This window comes from Perissodus microlepis, chromosome 17 (assembly GCF_051167445.1).
Source record: "Perissodus microlepis isolate ML-2025 ecotype Zambia chromosome 17, ASM5116744v1, whole genome shotgun sequence".
In the NCBI taxonomy this organism is placed as follows: Eukaryota; Metazoa; Chordata; class Actinopteri; order Cichliformes; family Cichlidae; genus Perissodus; species Perissodus microlepis.
The window spans coordinates 7846801-7864313 of record NC_140477.1 but is presented as its reverse complement, the minus strand read 5'-3'; the positions used below and the strand labels follow the sequence as shown (position 1 = coordinate 7864313).

General features: G+C 39.3%; 1 protein-coding gene across 1 annotated transcript in view; it reads right to left on the bottom strand.

Moving 5' to 3' along the window:
* Positions 1-17513, bottom strand: part of pdzrn4 (PDZ domain containing ring finger 4) — a 43864-nt gene that overhangs the window by 4748 nt on the left and 21603 nt on the right. Inside the window, exons 3-7 of the mRNA XM_084910760.1 lie at positions 12319-12584; positions 11429-11531; positions 4417-4515; positions 2817-2879; positions 49-150 (exon numbers count right to left, since the gene is read on the bottom strand). Coding sequence (XP_084766886.1) covers positions 49-150; positions 2817-2879; positions 4417-4515; positions 11429-11531; positions 12319-12584 — 633 coding nt within the window. The remainder of the gene's footprint in view (positions 1-48; positions 151-2816; positions 2880-4416; positions 4516-11428; positions 11532-12318; positions 12585-17513) is intronic.

The window sequence follows — 17513 nt, the reverse complement described above, 5'->3', positions numbered from 1 at the left end:
CTGTCAAGATAGGGCAGGAAGGCTGCGTAGGTGTGTATGTGTGTTTACCTGGATTTCTGGCCTTGTCACCAGTAGTGTTATGCTCCTTGCTTCTTCACTTGACAACAGGGCAACAGCCTTCTCTCTGTCTTGTACTTCACAGCCATTTATCTGTACATCAAGATGAGAATAGATGGTTCTGTCAGTGAGAAAGAACTGATACACAAAAGTCTGCATATCTTACAAAAGAAATTAAATGCTTTTTCTCCATATACCTACCACAAATAAAATGAATTCAAATGTTTTAGCAAGCCACCTTGACCACACTGTCTTTTGATCTTTATCCTCCTTTATCCCCTTTTCTTCCTCCATTCCTCCTCTCTTTTTTTAATACATTTCTTTCTTGGCACTCTCCACGTCTTCGCTGCTGCACTCTTAGCAAAAAGAGACTTACTCGAGAGTGCATAGTCCGACCTCACAAGAGTCTACTCTCACCAAACCATCCAGACATACAATTAACTGTTCTTTGACAGGTGGCGTTCATCTTTTCCTCACTAGAGTAATGGGCCTGTCAGAAGAAGATAATAGGGCCAGGAGTACAGCAGGCCTTGCTCCCCACAATCATTCATAGTACCGGGAAACAGAAACAGTGTAGAGAGAATGGAGTGCTGAATGCAATAAATATGGAGGAGGAGTAATGTTGGTATATTGTTGTTCAGACTAGAAGCAAGTTGAGATGTTGCTTACCGAGGTCATCAATAATAAGACGACTTATCTGATTTATACAATATGAATAAATAACTCCTTTGTGTGAATGTCATAGGCTACACATTCAGGGTGTCCACCAGAAAAATGAGATCCAGGCTGCTGTGGTGGGATCTAACACTGCACTTGCTGGCTGTAACACGATCCACCTGTCATTTTCCACTTGTTATAAAAAAAGGAACAGTGTGGGTCACTTTGTTTTGTGGTGCAAACCACAACCACTCTTTAGGACTGTTTAAGCCACTGCCAAAGAGAGATACTGTCCCAATAAAAGTCCAGAAGTACGGGGGCCCAGAGAGGTCAAATGCAACTGCAACTTGTGAAAACAGTAGCAAATAGAAAAATACTGTAAAAGCTCACAAAACACAAAGAACGAAATAAAGAAACAAGAAATAGAAGAAACAACAATAATAGAAGGTAAATACAACACATGGAATTAAAAACAAAAATCAAAGGAAATTCATACAAAAAACATGTTGGTGTTTTTGGGGAGACAACAACAGAAACGGAAATGTGAAGGATTACACTGAGACACGCTTAAAAGAAGCAGAGGATGGGATGTTGGGAGGGAGAAAAAGGTGCAGGTAAAGACATATTAAAAAACAACAAAATTGTGATTGTTAGATTGAAATGATCTGATTTTGCGTCAGAAAGAGATCAGTTCTGTAACATGCTAAAAAAATAATATTGAGTCTGCGTTAAGTGTTTAAGATAGATCCCTTTAGAACTCTTGAGTTTTTATCCCTCTGAATCACTGTGTGTTCCTGAGACACAGTAAAATCTAAAGATAAGTGATTGCTTTGAAGCCTCATTTTTTAATTGTCTTCTAAAGAACTTACAGGCCAGAGGCAAACAGTTCTATAAGCCAGCAGTACACCTCACAGACTGTGTGTCTCTAGAGGCTTAAATAGCCCAGCAACATATTGGTGCAAGCCAATGAAGCGGAAAGCATTTACATTTACAGTGAATTAGTTGCATGAGTACTATGAGGGTATTTAAATAAATGTAGAAATACATGCACTTACTGATATGCACTGACATATTAATTCATATTTTATCTGAACATGTGTATGAATATAAGAAAATACAAAATAACAGGCTGTAGATCAAAAAATAAAAACATAAAATCCTGAGGCAGCTCAGCGTAAGACCCAACGAGGGACCTTGGTCACACACACCTGCAAGCCCTTTCACTGTTTATCCTGCATACCAGTAGGAAAATTATTTAAGACATTTAAATGTAATATCAAATAGTAATTAGTTATTATTCATATCTGGCTGTCTTCCACAGCATGTCCTGTCTTGTCCTGTTTTCATCTGATCATTCCCAATTGGTCGTGGCAGACGGCCACACCTCCCCAAGCCTGGTTCTGCTGGAGTTTTCTTCTTGTTAAAAAAGAGTTTTTCCTTCCCGCTGTCGCCAAAGCACTTGGTCATAGAAGGTCACATGATTGTAGGGTTTTGTCAGCTTTTTATTTTTATTTTGTGCAGTCAATATAAAGTACCTTAACTCAATCTGATGTTGTGATGTGGCGCTATATATATAACATTGAATTGAAGGTAAAGAACTGCACATATTTTCTTGTTTAAAATCCCTAAGGCCTCACAACAATTTATTGAAAATACTGACATTTCTCACCATTAATAAATAAAGTGCTGACAGCCCGTCTCGTCTATACACAGCTAATTGTGCCACCTTTACACTGTACGCACTGTGACCCCACGGCTGTTTCTGCATAATGAGGAACAGTGAGAAATTGCCAGAGAAGGACAGCGATCCTAGAATTGATGTAATGCCTGGTGTAACTGCAGCTAAGGACTTTAATTTCCCTGGTAAAACGAGGTGATTAAAAATACATAAGCTTTCCAAGACTGGAGACACCAGCCGCTTGGATATTCTCTAAAAAGGACCGCCTCGAAAACAAGCTTGTCTTGTTCGGTTGTACGGCTGATATTAAGATCACATGCTGCCAGTGATGTGACTGTGAAGAATACTTGCGCACAGACACAGAGTCAGTTCATAACATAACCTGCTGTTTATGTACTTCGGGCACTGACATGAAAATACCCACCTGCAGAATACGATCTCCTTCCTTTATGCGCCCGTCTTTTGCCGCTATGCTGTTCGGCTCAACCTGCACAAAAGAAGTTGAAAATCAATGCTGACAGCCAATCACCACACAGCTCTGTATCTCGAAAAGACAGCAGCGATGCACCACACTTGCACCGCCGCTCTTTTATGTCACTTTAGGAGAAAAGTCAGTTTTTTATATAGAAATGACACTCATTTTTCTTGCCTCCTATTTTTGATATGATTCGGGTTGATTTTCTCAGGTACTTGTGTCATGTAAAGGAAATGGAGATACATACGAAGCAGTGAATAAAAGCAATGAGAGAAAGAAGGGAAAGAAGAAACTAAAAACATTAAAAAAAAATCACATGTGTTTGTGGCATAAACATGGTTGTGTTTAGCAGAATGAAACAGCAGTGCATATTTTTCAAAATGCATCTCAGTGGATATGCATATAAGCTACGGCACCACCCAAAGCCCTCAACAACCACTTCATAAACTTTGTTGTTCTTGCATTGAAGATCAAGAGATTTAGCGATATGCAGAAAAAGCAAAACTTGGTGGAGTGGGGTTGAAGAAAAAAAAAGCATGCCTTTCTGGAAGTTACACCAATACCGCATGCATTATAATACTGGGAATTAGCATTTCTATCCTTCTATCAAACGTATAAAAATAGATCTGTTATGCCGGTTGTAGCCGTCACAATCTGCCGAGGTTCAGCAGGTGCCTGCGCTTTTTTTCTTTCCCTTTTTTTCTCCTTTTCATGCTTTTCGAAAACTAACAGGTGAAAAACCGGAGGAATAAGTGACATCTCGCAGAGTTACAGTGTGTATGAAATTATTTCTGAAAAGACTGAAAATGAGCTAACCACACTGCATGTCTTTGTGTTTCTGCCATTTATCTCCTTATGTTGCTGAGCTAATCCTCACTGTAGCTCTTACTTTTCTCAGCCTTGCCTTTTGTGCTCATAATGGGATTGAAATTGCACCTGCAGTCAAACTAAACATTTATTGAATTCGTTTCGCAGCCCCTATAATTCTATCATTCATTCAGCTCTGTCATGGAAAAATGCAATAATTTGTTTTCATTTTGTGTTATTTAAGTTTTTTTTTCTCCAACAGGAAGCAGCGCAAATCATTTGAATTAAAAAAAAAGAACATCCGTAATGCATTTCTTCTTTGATTTGTGCGTTTGGCATTCAGATGGTGGATTCCACTAAATGTGCCATTTAATATATTGTGTGTTGGGGGTTGTCGCTCAGAGCTTATTAAAACCTTCAATTCAAACTTGTTTAAGAGGAGGGAATGAGAAAGTCAGGAAGGGAATCACATTTCAAAGCTGACTTCCTTTTTGTTCATGCATGTCTTATTCTGAGTTCATATTTGACTGGCAAACATATGCTCTGCTTTTGTATGTAAAAACAAGAATTCTTCTGTGATTTCATCCTTTCTTTGACTTTTTATCACTCAAAGCTGATCATGGGGCCCCCGGTTTATTACGTGATCAGGCAGCTTTGTCTCTTATTGAATTTAATAATTTTTTATTTTTAAGGGCTTCACTGCAGGACAGTTTTCTATCAAAAGTGTTGTTTCTGTCCCCACCTGGCTCACATAGATCCCAGTGTCCTCCTCATCATCAGTCCTGTAGCACAGTGTCAGGCCCAGCTTTTCTTGGCTGTTCTGCCTGCATAGCTCCACTTCCTGTTGCAGAAACACGCACACACATAAAAAGAAAAACAGTAAGGACTCTTTGATCGGGACCATTTTATTCAAAAGAAAGGTATTGTTTTGCAGCTGCGGGATCTGGACACAGACTGCAATCATTGAGTCAGCTACAAACTCCTCTGTATGCCAGAGTATTCTAGAGTGAGGTCCTCTGTCTGACAGCTAATGCTTGGCCCAAACTGGGTCATGCAACAGGACAATGATTACCACTACAACACCTGCAAATCTTCAACAGAATGGCTTAAAAACAGAAGAGAATCAAGACCTTCAAGTTATTGCAGGTAAAGGTGATTCTACAAGGCAGTTTTTCACGAGACTGCACATTCTTCAGAGTCCGTTGAAAACTTTCTTTCTTACTTGACTTTATATACTTTCTGAGTAAAGACTTATAGTGCAGTCAGTCATTGTGTTATCGTGTACAAAAACCTATCAGTCTTTGCAGCTTGTTGCCAGATTAGCAGGGTGCTAGTCAGTCATACTGATAACAGAATTTTTAATCAGCAGAAGATTTGTAAGGAAGCCTTTTGAATTTGGGTATTTTCAGCATCGAGAATCTACAGGCCGAGCAGGTTTTTCAGTTCCACGTTGTTTTACCGGGTGTTGCTTCAGAGAGACATATAACTGCAGTGATCACCAAACACGATAAGCAAGCAGAAACACATACAGCACAATAATTTATATAGTCCAAGTATCGCATGACATCATATATATAGATATAGGCTCAAATGGAGCCCTGTCAAGCGATCTGTCAATCAATAACATGAAAGTCTGTCAAACGTAAACCGAACATGTGGCAGCATACTGTGCAGATCTTTGATGGCTGTTTTGATGCCATTTCATTCACTGATACCCTCCCACAGGAAATTTCTCTCAATTTAGCCTGACTCACAACTGGTTCCTTTTGGTCTCAGCTGTGTCTAAATGTAATGCATAAAGATAACTCCAATGGTAATTTTTATTAACCCCTCAGTGCCAAATTCATTTCACTGCTGTGATATGAAAGGCGGGGTGGGGGATGGATTGTGTGGGATAGATTGTGGGGTATAAAGACGCTGAGGGTGGGTGTGGTGTTCATAGGGGACAAGAATTAAAAATCCCCAGCCCCCTTTTTTTCTGTCATGGGAAACCACGATGGCAAAGATTGACAGAGGGAAGAAATTAATTTCTTTGGCATTTTATCCCCCCTGTGGAAGCAGCCCTGACCTTCAGAGGTTGGGTGGGGCGTGCAAAGGAGTTTACAATATTGCAACACCATGTGCTGGTTTTGACAAGCCACACTCCTCAGCAGTTTAGTACACTGGTTGATTTGTACAGCCCCTGGCAGTGAAATAACAACTGCATGCAGTGAGATCAGGCAGCACTAATGCCTAACGTCAGTGCACATTGGGCGGTTCGCCAGGTTTCAGTGGATTACTGGATGCCTGGATCCACGGGTGCTAAAGCTATGAAGTGATTTGATTAGTGATGATTGGATCATAATCTGTGCCGCTGAGTTTGGAGCATGGCACAGCGATGACTTAAAAAGTCATTTCATCCGGCTTGCAATGCATATGACAACTGATGTGGTTTCCCAGCCTAAATAGGAATGATCACATTTACCACATGTTACAAATGTATGGGAGAAATAACGACACATTGACAATGGGTGGCATTTTATTACCACATTAAACATCTGGTAGTAACATTTCACTTTTATATGCACTTAACTGTTACTTCATGTTTCATTTTAAAAGAAATAGCTGCCAAGTGTAATGTTCACTGCCTCATTGTGTCCTCATTGTGGCTGATGATGATGCTGATGATATCCTTTCAGCTTTAGCTGTTTCGAAGTGGCAGTCTTTGAATTTATAGTGATCATAATTCAGTCAATCCAAAAAAGATTGTGGATGATTTTAAATGAAAGGCTTCCCACTGATTGCCATTTATTGCGGTAAATAGGTAAAAGTGAAGCCCCGCAGTTTGTGAGACATTATATCTTTTCTCTTATCACGTGCTTGTTTCTGGCCCAGTACCTTTGTTCATTCTGTATTTTACTTGTTTTTCAGGCTTACTGTTCACATTTTGCTTCAGCTTCACTGAGCTTTTCAGCTTTTAACTGTTAGTTATGTTAGAGATATTTCAGCTTAGTTGAATTCAACTGATTAAGCATTAGGGAATTAAGCAGATGTGACTGTAGTAGTAGTAGTCTTTACCAGCTTTATAAGGAAATACTGTTTGTTAGGGGCAGAGTGTCCAAAAACCAAGCTATAAATTGGGGCTGTGGGTTTTGAAACACAGAAATGTACCTGGTGCAGAAAGTTTAGTTACAGCTCGAAATAACTGCAGAAATATTGCAGTTTCATGGTACGTTTGTTTTTTCTTAATTCTTTCAAATTTGTTTCATTTTGATCCAGAGAAAGTGGTACCAGGCCTTTTTGCATTTTTTCATTTTGCTTTATACTTCCACAACCCAGCGCTCAATAGGACCCTTTGTTCTTGCACATCTGTTTGCATACCAGTATTTGCTTCAATCTTGGTTTGGAAGATTAAAAATTCAGCATTTGAAGTTTGGCACCTGTTGACAGTCCATAATTACGACATTAGAACAGGATTAATTTGGCAAACAGATAACTGAATGCTGTCTGGCAGGCAGCTGCCACTTTATTAACCACACTATGCAACCTGGTGATCACACTGAGTCTTCATTAAAATCCGTTGTTCCTCAATATTACTTTGCCTGGTAGGTGGATATAAAAGATCAAAATGTGTCTGAAGAAAATACCCATTTCCATACCCGCATGGTACTGGGTACCCTAACTGCAATGGCTTGCTATTCAACTGTGAACTTTATCTTTTAGAATAGTAATCAAAGCATCCACATAAAAACTACTTTGAAAGTCTGTTGCTACTTGATGATATTGTGGTATGGTACATTTGGCAGGGTATTATGACTGCAGGGGTACCCATGTGTACGATCAAACTGAAGTGAAGCTAAACCTGTCAGTCAGAAGTAATGTTCCTGGGAATTGCAGCCCTATTCTGTTTCATCCAACAGGAAAGCAATTCATGTTTCAGTTAGATACACATGAATGGACAGACGAAAGTGTAGACAGCTGATTTGATGTGTGTGCTTGTGCATAGATGTGTGTGCTGACCTTGTTCTGATACTACTGCTATTACCACACACAAGCCCTCCGCCCCTCAACCTTCCCCCGACCCACACAGGAGAATCTTTTATCCAGACGACTGTAAAGGTAAGACCACAGCTGGCAGCAGACAATACCCTAATGACCCACAATGCAGTTCACTGAACCAGGAAGTGCCTATTAAACCAGCGAAGGCACCTCGGGAGTAGCAAATATCACCCATCACTGTCACCTGGCATGATATTGAGGTCTACTGGCTGATTGGTATGGTTCATCTGTCACAGTGGAGACACTTGCAAGTGCACGTGGTAAATGTGCTCTTTTAATCACAAGATTTTAGTAAGAAAGAAAACGAAACTAGAGATTAGCAAATTTAAGAACAATAAGCATAAATCATCCACTCAACCAAACGATATACACTCAATGGGCACTTTATTAGGCACACCAAATATCAGGTTGGACCCCATTTTGCCTTGAGAACTTTTTTAATTCTTCTTCAGATACTTGGTCCATGCTGGCACGATAGTATATATATATGCAAACAACTGCTGCAGATTAGTCAGCTGAACATCCATAATGTGAATCTCCTGCTCCACCACATCCCAGAGATGCTCTATTGGATTTAAATGTGGTGAATGTGGAGGCCAATTGAGTACATTGTTATGTTCAAGAAACCAGTTTGAGATCATTTAATCTTTGTGACATGGCACACTACCTTGCTGCAAGCAGCCAACAGAAGATACTGCTGGTAAACTGTGAATTTTGGTGAACCCGTGTGAACCCGTGTGAATTATAGCTTCAGTTTCCTGTTGTCAGCTGACAGGAATGGCACCCAGTGTTGGTTTCTGCTGCTGTAGCCCATCTACTTCAAGGGTGAATGTGTTGTGCATTCAGAGATACTGAATGTGTGGTTGTAATTATGGTTATTTGAGTTCCTACTGCTTTCCTATCAGCTATAAGCAGTCTGATCATTCTTCTCTACCACAGAGAACTGCTGCTGAATTGATTTTTTCTTTTTCAGAACATTCTTTATAAACCCAGAGATGATTGTGCAGAAAAATATCAGTAGATCAGCAGTTTCATACTCAGTCCAGCCTGTCTGTTATCACCAACCATGCCATGTTCAAAGTCACTTAAATCATCTTTCTTCCCCATTCTGATGCTTGGTTTGAACTTTAGCTGCAGTAGTCATCTTGGCCTTGTCTTCATGCCTAAATGCATCAAGTTGCTGTCATTTGATGAGCTATTTAGATATTAGCATTAACAAGCAGTTAAACAGGTGTACATACCGAAGTGGGTTGTGATAAACTCTTTTAGCAGTTTGCTAACAAAACCTTGCTCAATACACATGGTCCTGATCTAGGACGCATTGCCTTGGAATTTGCACAGCTGTGGTTTGTCATTATTGGTGCCCAGAGAACACATCTTAATGATGATCCCATCACGTTTACAATAGCACATATAAGGCAGCACCACATTTGTGCTTGTTTGTTAAATGCCTTGTCAGCTAAACGTGATGAATGATCAGTGTATTTTAAGTGGTCCCCTGGCACCTAACTTTAACAAGTTAATTACTGGTCTAAAACAATGACCTCACAATTGAAATTCCCTTCAGCTTCAGCTGTACATTGCTAATAGCTAATTAGGCAGTCATGAGAAGCTAGGATTATAATTGACATGCTAAATATTGCATAGCTGTGTATATACTGTGAACATGTTAGCATTCTGGCATTAGTAAATAACTTGCCTTGAATTCCACGGCTAAAGACTCTTGTTATGATATACAGCAGATGCTGTTTGAAATGATTAGCCACTTTAATTAAAATGCCACAGATTTCATCTACAAATTTTTCCCCTCTCACTGAAACAATGAGTGCTTGCTCTTCATCCACAACTTATTCACAATTTCTATTCAGCTTGAAGTGACTGACTGAAAAGGCACACAAATATTTCTGACAGACAGTTCGTGATAAAAGGGAAACTAACTTCCTGTGAATAAAACATACAGGTAATTCAACTGGGAGGCTTTTCAGAGAGGGATTTTCTTTTTGTACAATTATATGAAGAATGGCCTTCCACACTAAATCCAGGGACTTTGCTATGCTATACAAAACAATCTAAAGAGCAGATGCTGCTTTGACAAGGGGTGGCCAATTTTCTTCTATTACTGCAGTCTGCAATTTTTCTTGTATTGTTAGATTTGTGAGCATCGTACATCTTGGCCAACCTTGTATTATCTTCTTAGATTGTGTATAACTGACACATGGTGTCCTCTGTTCTCCTACATCAATGGAAAATAAGTTTTATCTGTTCTTATTAAAATAACATCATTAGCTAAATGAGGTTTTTATTCCACAGGTATTGTGCAATGTCTGTCTTTAGGTCCAGATAGAGTTTTGATGCGTACTGAAGGACTTTTATTGGAAAGTCAGTTGCAGAAACAAGAGAGAAATAGCAGAAAGCAAAGGATGTAAGCTGGAAATGCCGTTGGTCGTGATCAAATATCAGATTTTGGTATTTTAATTTATGAATTTTAAACTGCTGGTGCCAGGAGAAAACTTTAAGAATGCAGAAATATGTGCAGTTATGTGAAAAGGTTTCACAGGACTCTCTGCATTACTGTAATAAACTAAGGACAATCCAATAATCCAAGAGCTTGTAGAACCAGAAATATCTTGAAGTAATCATTTTCTGTCTGATTTTATCAGTCTTTCACTTTGTTGTGGAGGAACTGTGGCCCACTATTCTTTACAGCACTGCTTCGGTTCATTAAGGTTTGCAGACGTGTTTATGCACTGTTCTGTAAGGTCCATACACAGTATTTCAGTCAGGTTGATCTCTGGACGGAGCCATTGCAACACCTTGATTCATTTCTTTTTCAGCTATTCTCTCGTAGGTCTGCCGTTGGGATTATTGCCCTGTTGCAGGACCAAGTTTTAGACAGACAGCCTCACAATTTAATTCCAGAATAAGAATATTTTGGCATACAGTGTAGTTCATGGTCAACTCAATGACAGCAAAGTGCCCATGTCCTGTGGCTGCAAAACAAACCCAAATCATTACCACTTTGATATCATATGTGGAAAGTGCATTGTTTCAGAGGTCTGTAGTAGTAAAGAACCTGGCTTACTTACCCACCTAATTCCTATGGAAGAAGTACGTGTGTACTTGTATAGCAGGATTGGCCACTTGTGTTAATAAATCTACATGTCTGAGTTCACAGCAGTTTTTTTTTTTTTAGCTAATTTTGTCTACTTTGCTACAGTTTTTGCTATTAAGTTAAACAATTACTTTATTGCACTGCAAGGTGGCAACTGCTTTCATTTTGTTATAACTGAATTCAGTGTTGTACACAAACACTCATAATGGAAATTTGATCTTGTAAAAGCAAATGTTAGGGCTGTGTTATTGCTAGTGCTATGGACTCCTACAATTGTAGTGTAAAATTAAAACCTAACCTAAACAGTCTAGCCTAGCTAGCTGCCAGATTATCTCATTATAGGTTGTCCATCCAGATTATTTCATAGCATATATTATCCTCATGTTTGTTCGTCTCTAGGATGCAAGGTTTTCTTTATCTTATTGTTCCACTAAGTTCTTTTCATTTGTAAATTTGGTGTAGGTTCAAACAAAAAGGTGATTTTGTTTTCTTTTAGCAAAGAAGTTTGTGTGTGCGAGGAAGAAGTCCCTAACAGTGGCCGGTTAGAAAAAATGTAACACATACTCTTAAGAGTGATCACTGAAAAGATGATGCAAGACTGTACCTCATACTCATACTCTACGATCCTCTCCACATCTGCTGTGGTGTTAGACAGGTACTCTGGACATTCATAAAACTCATGTTCCATAGTGTGGATTGAGTGACAGCTAGAAAGAAAAAAAAGTAGAATGTTAAAGATCATTAAAATATGTGCTGGTTATCTCTTTGCTTCATGGCAGTCAGTTTATTTCAGTTTAGTCAGATCATTAAATAGACAGACGCTGTTCAAATCCATGGAGCAATATTGCAGACACCACACAAGGGCTGTATAATTTCATATAAAGGACAGCTATGTTGCCAGCTATTGTAAGTTATTATTTTATATCACATTTCTTAATAATGGTTCTCATTTCACCACAAAACTCCAAACAAGCAATTTGGTAATCAACTATTGCCCTCATAAAGCCATGACCTCTGCAAAATTGTCACAATGTAACAGCCTCTCTGTAATCACTGACCACGACTAGCATATTCGTAGTTTTATGGGACAAAGTGATTTCATTTGTTGCCAAGCCAAGCCCTGTAAACAGCCACAGAATGGATGTAGCATCAAAATGCCTGCTCTATCAGCCCATTGGCTTTTAATCGCCCAGCAAAAGGTCCCATTACAGAAAATGGATGTAGCACACCGAAGCAATTATTACATGCGGGTTTGGCTCTGCATAATGATATCAGAGTACTTAGCGTTCCAGGGGGTTTCCAAACCATGATACGGCTGCTTAATAGCTACTAGGAAATGAAAGAAAATGGCGTTGAAACCTCCGGTAAGCTTCAGATTCATTTGGGCCAGGAAGAATATAATTCCCTAGTTGTGGTTAAAAACATTTAGAGGAAGGATCTCCATCCTGTGTAACATTAACACTCATTTACCTTTACATAAATGCTTTCCCTCACCTGTCAGACAGCAGGAAGGGACAAATGTCAGGGACTGGTGGGGTAGCAGGCCGAAGCTTGGCCAGTGCCATAATATGTTCAAAGGTGATGTCTGTTTGCGTGCACACATCGACCACACACACGTCCTGCGGCGAGCTGGTGCCGTTTTGAACGACAGCCGCCGCGGCTCTGGTGGGGGTACGTCGGAGAACCTGGACAACGATAGGGTCTCGCCTGATGGCCTCCACCACTGCTTCATCATGTTCGACCTTGGCCAAACCATTTACCTGGAGGGAAAACAGAAAGAGTAAATAGTTTCAGGAAGTGAGTCTTGCAATGTGTCACTGTGAGAAAGCAAAGAAAACAAGCCTTGTATTTTAGGATCCCAGTGGTTTTTTTGTTAATCCAGGATGCATCTGACAGCCATCCACGCTCTTTTCAGGAGCAACTGGTTCCACATTCACACCTGGAAATCTCAGTACATCTATAACTCTCCACAGTTAAGCACTAATAGCTTCCAATGAAGCAACTACCACATCAGTTAAGTGCTTTTATAAAGGGCACTTTGCCTGTAATTCTTGATGCCGAGAGCACCTTACATATAGCACTCTCCTGTTTTGTTTTTTTTTAACAATGCAGCACACTTTTCCCAGCAGGTTCAAACATTTTAACTGTTGACCAGTTATTCAAAAATGTGCTAGCCTTTCAGCTGGTAGTAAATCCACAGAGACTGTACTAGAAAATACAGAGAATGCTTTTGAGAATACTCCCTAAGCATGCTTTAATGAGCAGTTTTGCCTCATGTTCTTCTGCAAATTAGTCTAACTCAGATGCATTATTTACTCTGAATCCCAACCATTAGGCCCATTAGATGCAGATGCAGAATAATAATAATGATTTAGGGAAATGAGCAAAGTGAAGTGAGTAGACTTCACCCCACTGGGAGCACCAGTTTTAGCAAGTAGCACTTACTTAAATCGCAAGATCAGAAAATGTTGAGCCACAGGAGAAGCAACTGAGAACAGATATGCTGGTAAAAATTCATTACCAAAGTGTCGTGATTCCTACCCTATGGGTGGACATGTTTGTGCTTTAACTTGGAGTGTAAACAGTGTAAAGATCTCCTTTAAAGATAAACCAAAGCATGAACCAATCTGTGGGTCAGGAGAATTGTTATAACCCCAAATAAATGAAACACAGAAACAACGTATGGTCCTCTAGTTGATCCAGTCAAGTTGCTACAGTTTCTGTATATTCTTATGTACCTATTTCTTTAATGAGCTCAATGTCACCTTAACACTTTTACTGAATTGACCTACAGAATTTTGACCTGTGCTGACATTTAGCATTGGTCAAGCAACCGACCCTCTGGGAAGTGCTCATTAGCAGCAAAGTCTGTGTTTTGTACAACTGGTTTTTGCTATTATGTTGCACTCATATGTGACATTTGTTGCCGTTTTTAGGACTAACACAAGTTCATCATTACACACCGAATCCTGGCAACTACACCTTTGAAATCAAAACCTGTAACTGAAATGTCCCGGTTTACTCTGTTTATGCTCATCCTAAAGAACGTGTCGAGAAAGTTTCATCACATATTTAAGTTGTAATGAGGTCCAGATGGGCACATTAATCTCCAATCAGTAGGAATGCTCTGTAAGGCCGCAACTGTTTGTTCGGGTACACCTGCCGGCGTGTTTACCTGCTGTTGTTCCTCTATTCAATCTGACTATTGAGGAGGTAAATGGGCGAGATTAATAGCCAGCAGATGTGACAAAGACCGGGGATAATGACTCAGAACGTGTAGGTTTTACGTGCATGTGTGTTTGTCTGCAAGTGTTTGTGAATCGCGCATTTTGAAGATCATATGCATTAAATCTATGGCTTTTGGGATAATTAAGCCACAAATGAGGAGATAAAGAGATGCAGACAAGTTCGAAAAATGTTTTAAAGCTTTGAGACAATTAAGATGTGGACTGTGGAGACATTTTCTGAGTCACAAAGTAAATTTATGTATTTCTTTTTCTTGCGTATTTGCAGCTCCCTGCTGTTGATGCGTTTTTAACTTGTGAATTTCATTAAGTCACAGCATCTACCTTTCTATCTGTATGTGTGTGGGGGTGTGAATAAGCATATATGGGAGCAGTGCATCCATAAGCACTAGGTGTATTAAGACATGTATAGGCGTGCAGATTCCATCAATATGAAGCAGTAATTCCATTTTGATGACAAGATCCCTTTCTCATTACTGAAGCATGCTCCTGTGACCAAGGTGACAAAGAGACAATATTACAGCATTGCATCATCTATATGACCCGCAGAAGCTCCAAGAGGGTGTTAAAAATAGCATCAGTTCAAGGAGGCCCATGGGGACAGCTGTAATGAACCAACAATCTAAGCAGAGCCTTCATATACTTCTGAAGTTAAAGGTTATCATTGCCAATAAAAAGAGTTCCCAGTAGACTTAAACTAATGCTTCTTTTCTGTCCAAACATTCTTCCCGAAAGGTCGAGGTCCAAAGTGGTCTGCTACACCTGGAGTGGAATGAATTTTGTATACTGTAGTTCATGTGTGTGTTTCTTTAGGTGTTCAGTGAGCGCAGTGTGGGCAATAAGTCGATCAGTAAGTCGAATAAGTATCAAAAGCCTACTGTTAGACCGGTTTATAGTAGTACTTAAGGTTTACCATTTTCCAAAATTCATTTTATGAATAGAAAAAATAAAGTTTCAAAACTTAAAATTGAATTAAAATAAAATATCAAGATATCTGTAAATCTAATTTCTAATATAATATCTAAATGATTTATTTCAAGGGAGCTTAACAGTGCCAAACAAATTCTATAGAGTAGCAGATGCTGCTACTGCTGCTAATTCTGCAATAGTTAGGTAATTAGTAAGATATCTTTAATATGTACTTTTTATATAAAGTATGCTTGAAATTATCTGCTGTCTGTAGCTATAACAAACTGATGTCTTAACACATTACAGCATCAATACAGATTTTTGAGTAATTGTAATTAGTAAAGAAAATGTAGCTTAGCTTATCTTTAGCTAGTGCTGTCTTCCCAGATAGGTTGGACCAGCAGATACGTCTCGCTATCAATGGGTCCCCTTTTGTCTCCAGAACTGTCTTAATTCTTGATGACATAGATTCAGCAAAGTGCAAGAAACCAATTGAGCTTTGGGACATGGCATATGGTCCTGCTAAAAGCAGTCATCAGGAGAGTTACACTTTGACCTCAAAGGAATGGACCTGGTTAGCAACAATACTAAGGTATGGTGTGGTGCCTAAAAATATGTCTAGTTGGTACTAAGGGGTCTAAAGTGTACCAAGAAAATATCCGCCACATCATTACACCACCAGTAGCAGCCTGAAACGCCCATAAAAGGCAAGATGAATCCATGCTTTAATGTTGTTTACACTAAATTCTGATGCTAACATCCAAATCAAGAATCATCAGAACAGGCAACTATTCTATTTTCTGTTTTTGTCCAACTTTCATGTTTTTAGCTGATAAGGGTGGCACCCAATGTGGAGTTCTGCTGGTTTAGGCGTAGGCATGATGATCTTCTGCGTGGTTATTTAAACAACTGTTACCTTCCCATCAGCTGAAAGTAGTCTGGCCATTCTTCTCTAACACCAACAAGGCATTTTCTCCCTTCCTGTCTTCCTTCACTCACCCTCAATCTGTTACGGCACATGCCCCTAGCCTGGTTTTGCTGTAAGTTTCTTCTTTTTAAAAGGAAGTTTTTCCTTCCCGCTGTCACCAAGTGCTTGCTCATTTGGGGTTTTTCTCTCATGTTATTGTAGTTTTTACCTTACATTATAAAGTGCCTTTTCAGTTGTTATGATTTGATGCTATATAACAAAAACTGAATTGAATTGAATATCAGTGTTATCCTAGACTTACTTTAGTCCAAGTAAGCTGTCCCTTTCTTTGTCAAGTCTGAAATGTTAAAATTTGCTTTGATATTTTACTTTAATGACTAGAAAGAATTTGGTACTATCAAGCCTCACTTCCAAGCTGTCTGTAATATTTTGCTGCCTTTGATGTAGGCATTTCACACACCATTGCCTATAAAGGGTTACTAGTGGACCATGATGAAGAAATGATTGTTATATGTCTTGAGAGTGGGCTGAAAGTAGCACAGCATCTGGCCTAAAGCATTTAATATTCTCTATATGTTTGGTCACCCTTTAAATGTGTCAAAAGGTTTTATCAGTTAGCCACTAAGATGGTTAAATGTTGTTTCCTCTTTTGAAATCCAATAGGAGAGATAAGAAAAGCCAAGCGATAACAGCAAGTGTTTCTATGGGTGAGCTTGCGTCTAGCTGTACTTTTGAATGGTTGTGTTTGCTGCACAGAGATAAGATGGAAAGCACTCAGCCTCACAGCTAAATCTGACAGATATGGTGTCATTGTGAGCAAATGGAAGCCAACACACAGAGAAGACATGCACACACACAATTCCAGCATTACATTAGCTCCAGACAGACTTTAAACAGCACTACGATATGGCTGCTGCAACCACATTTGACTGAATAATACCAGCATCTTCTACTGAATAAGTTCACAATGGGCCACGAAACAATAAGCTCCTGAACAGAACCCCCCTCCATTTATTTAACCCTGACCTCATCTGCCCCTGAAGAGATGCAAGCTCAACACCAGCAGTATTTTCTTTTTCTTTCTTTTGTTTTCTTTTGTTTTGTTTTTTTGATCAGATCATGATCGCAATTTTGAACCTAAGCTGAATGCATGCAAGACTGCTTTTACATTCATGGAAATTGTCATATTGTGATGAATAAGGAAACGCAGGTGGTGTGCCCTGGTAATCTGCCAAATCTCATTTCTCTTTCTTCTTTTGTTGTATTGAGATGATTCGAGAGGGCCCACTGTCAAATGTCTCATTTCAATAATAAAAGTCAATAATAAAACACATGCAATATCTCCTAGTGCTGCAGAAGCAAAGAAGCTCATGGTTTCATACATTTGAGTGGCAGGCTGTTCAACTGGTGAGCTATATGCTCGGCCAACTGAATAAGATGTGATACATGTATGACAAGCAACCAGGGAAAACTAGGAGAACAAATCTGAGTGGGATTAAATAAAGCTTTATTTGAATCTGCCTTTCTAAAGCCTTGAGTTATATTATCATCTAAAGGTTTACATTATATAGACTCGTTTCGCAAAGCCTCAGATACATAGATTGTTT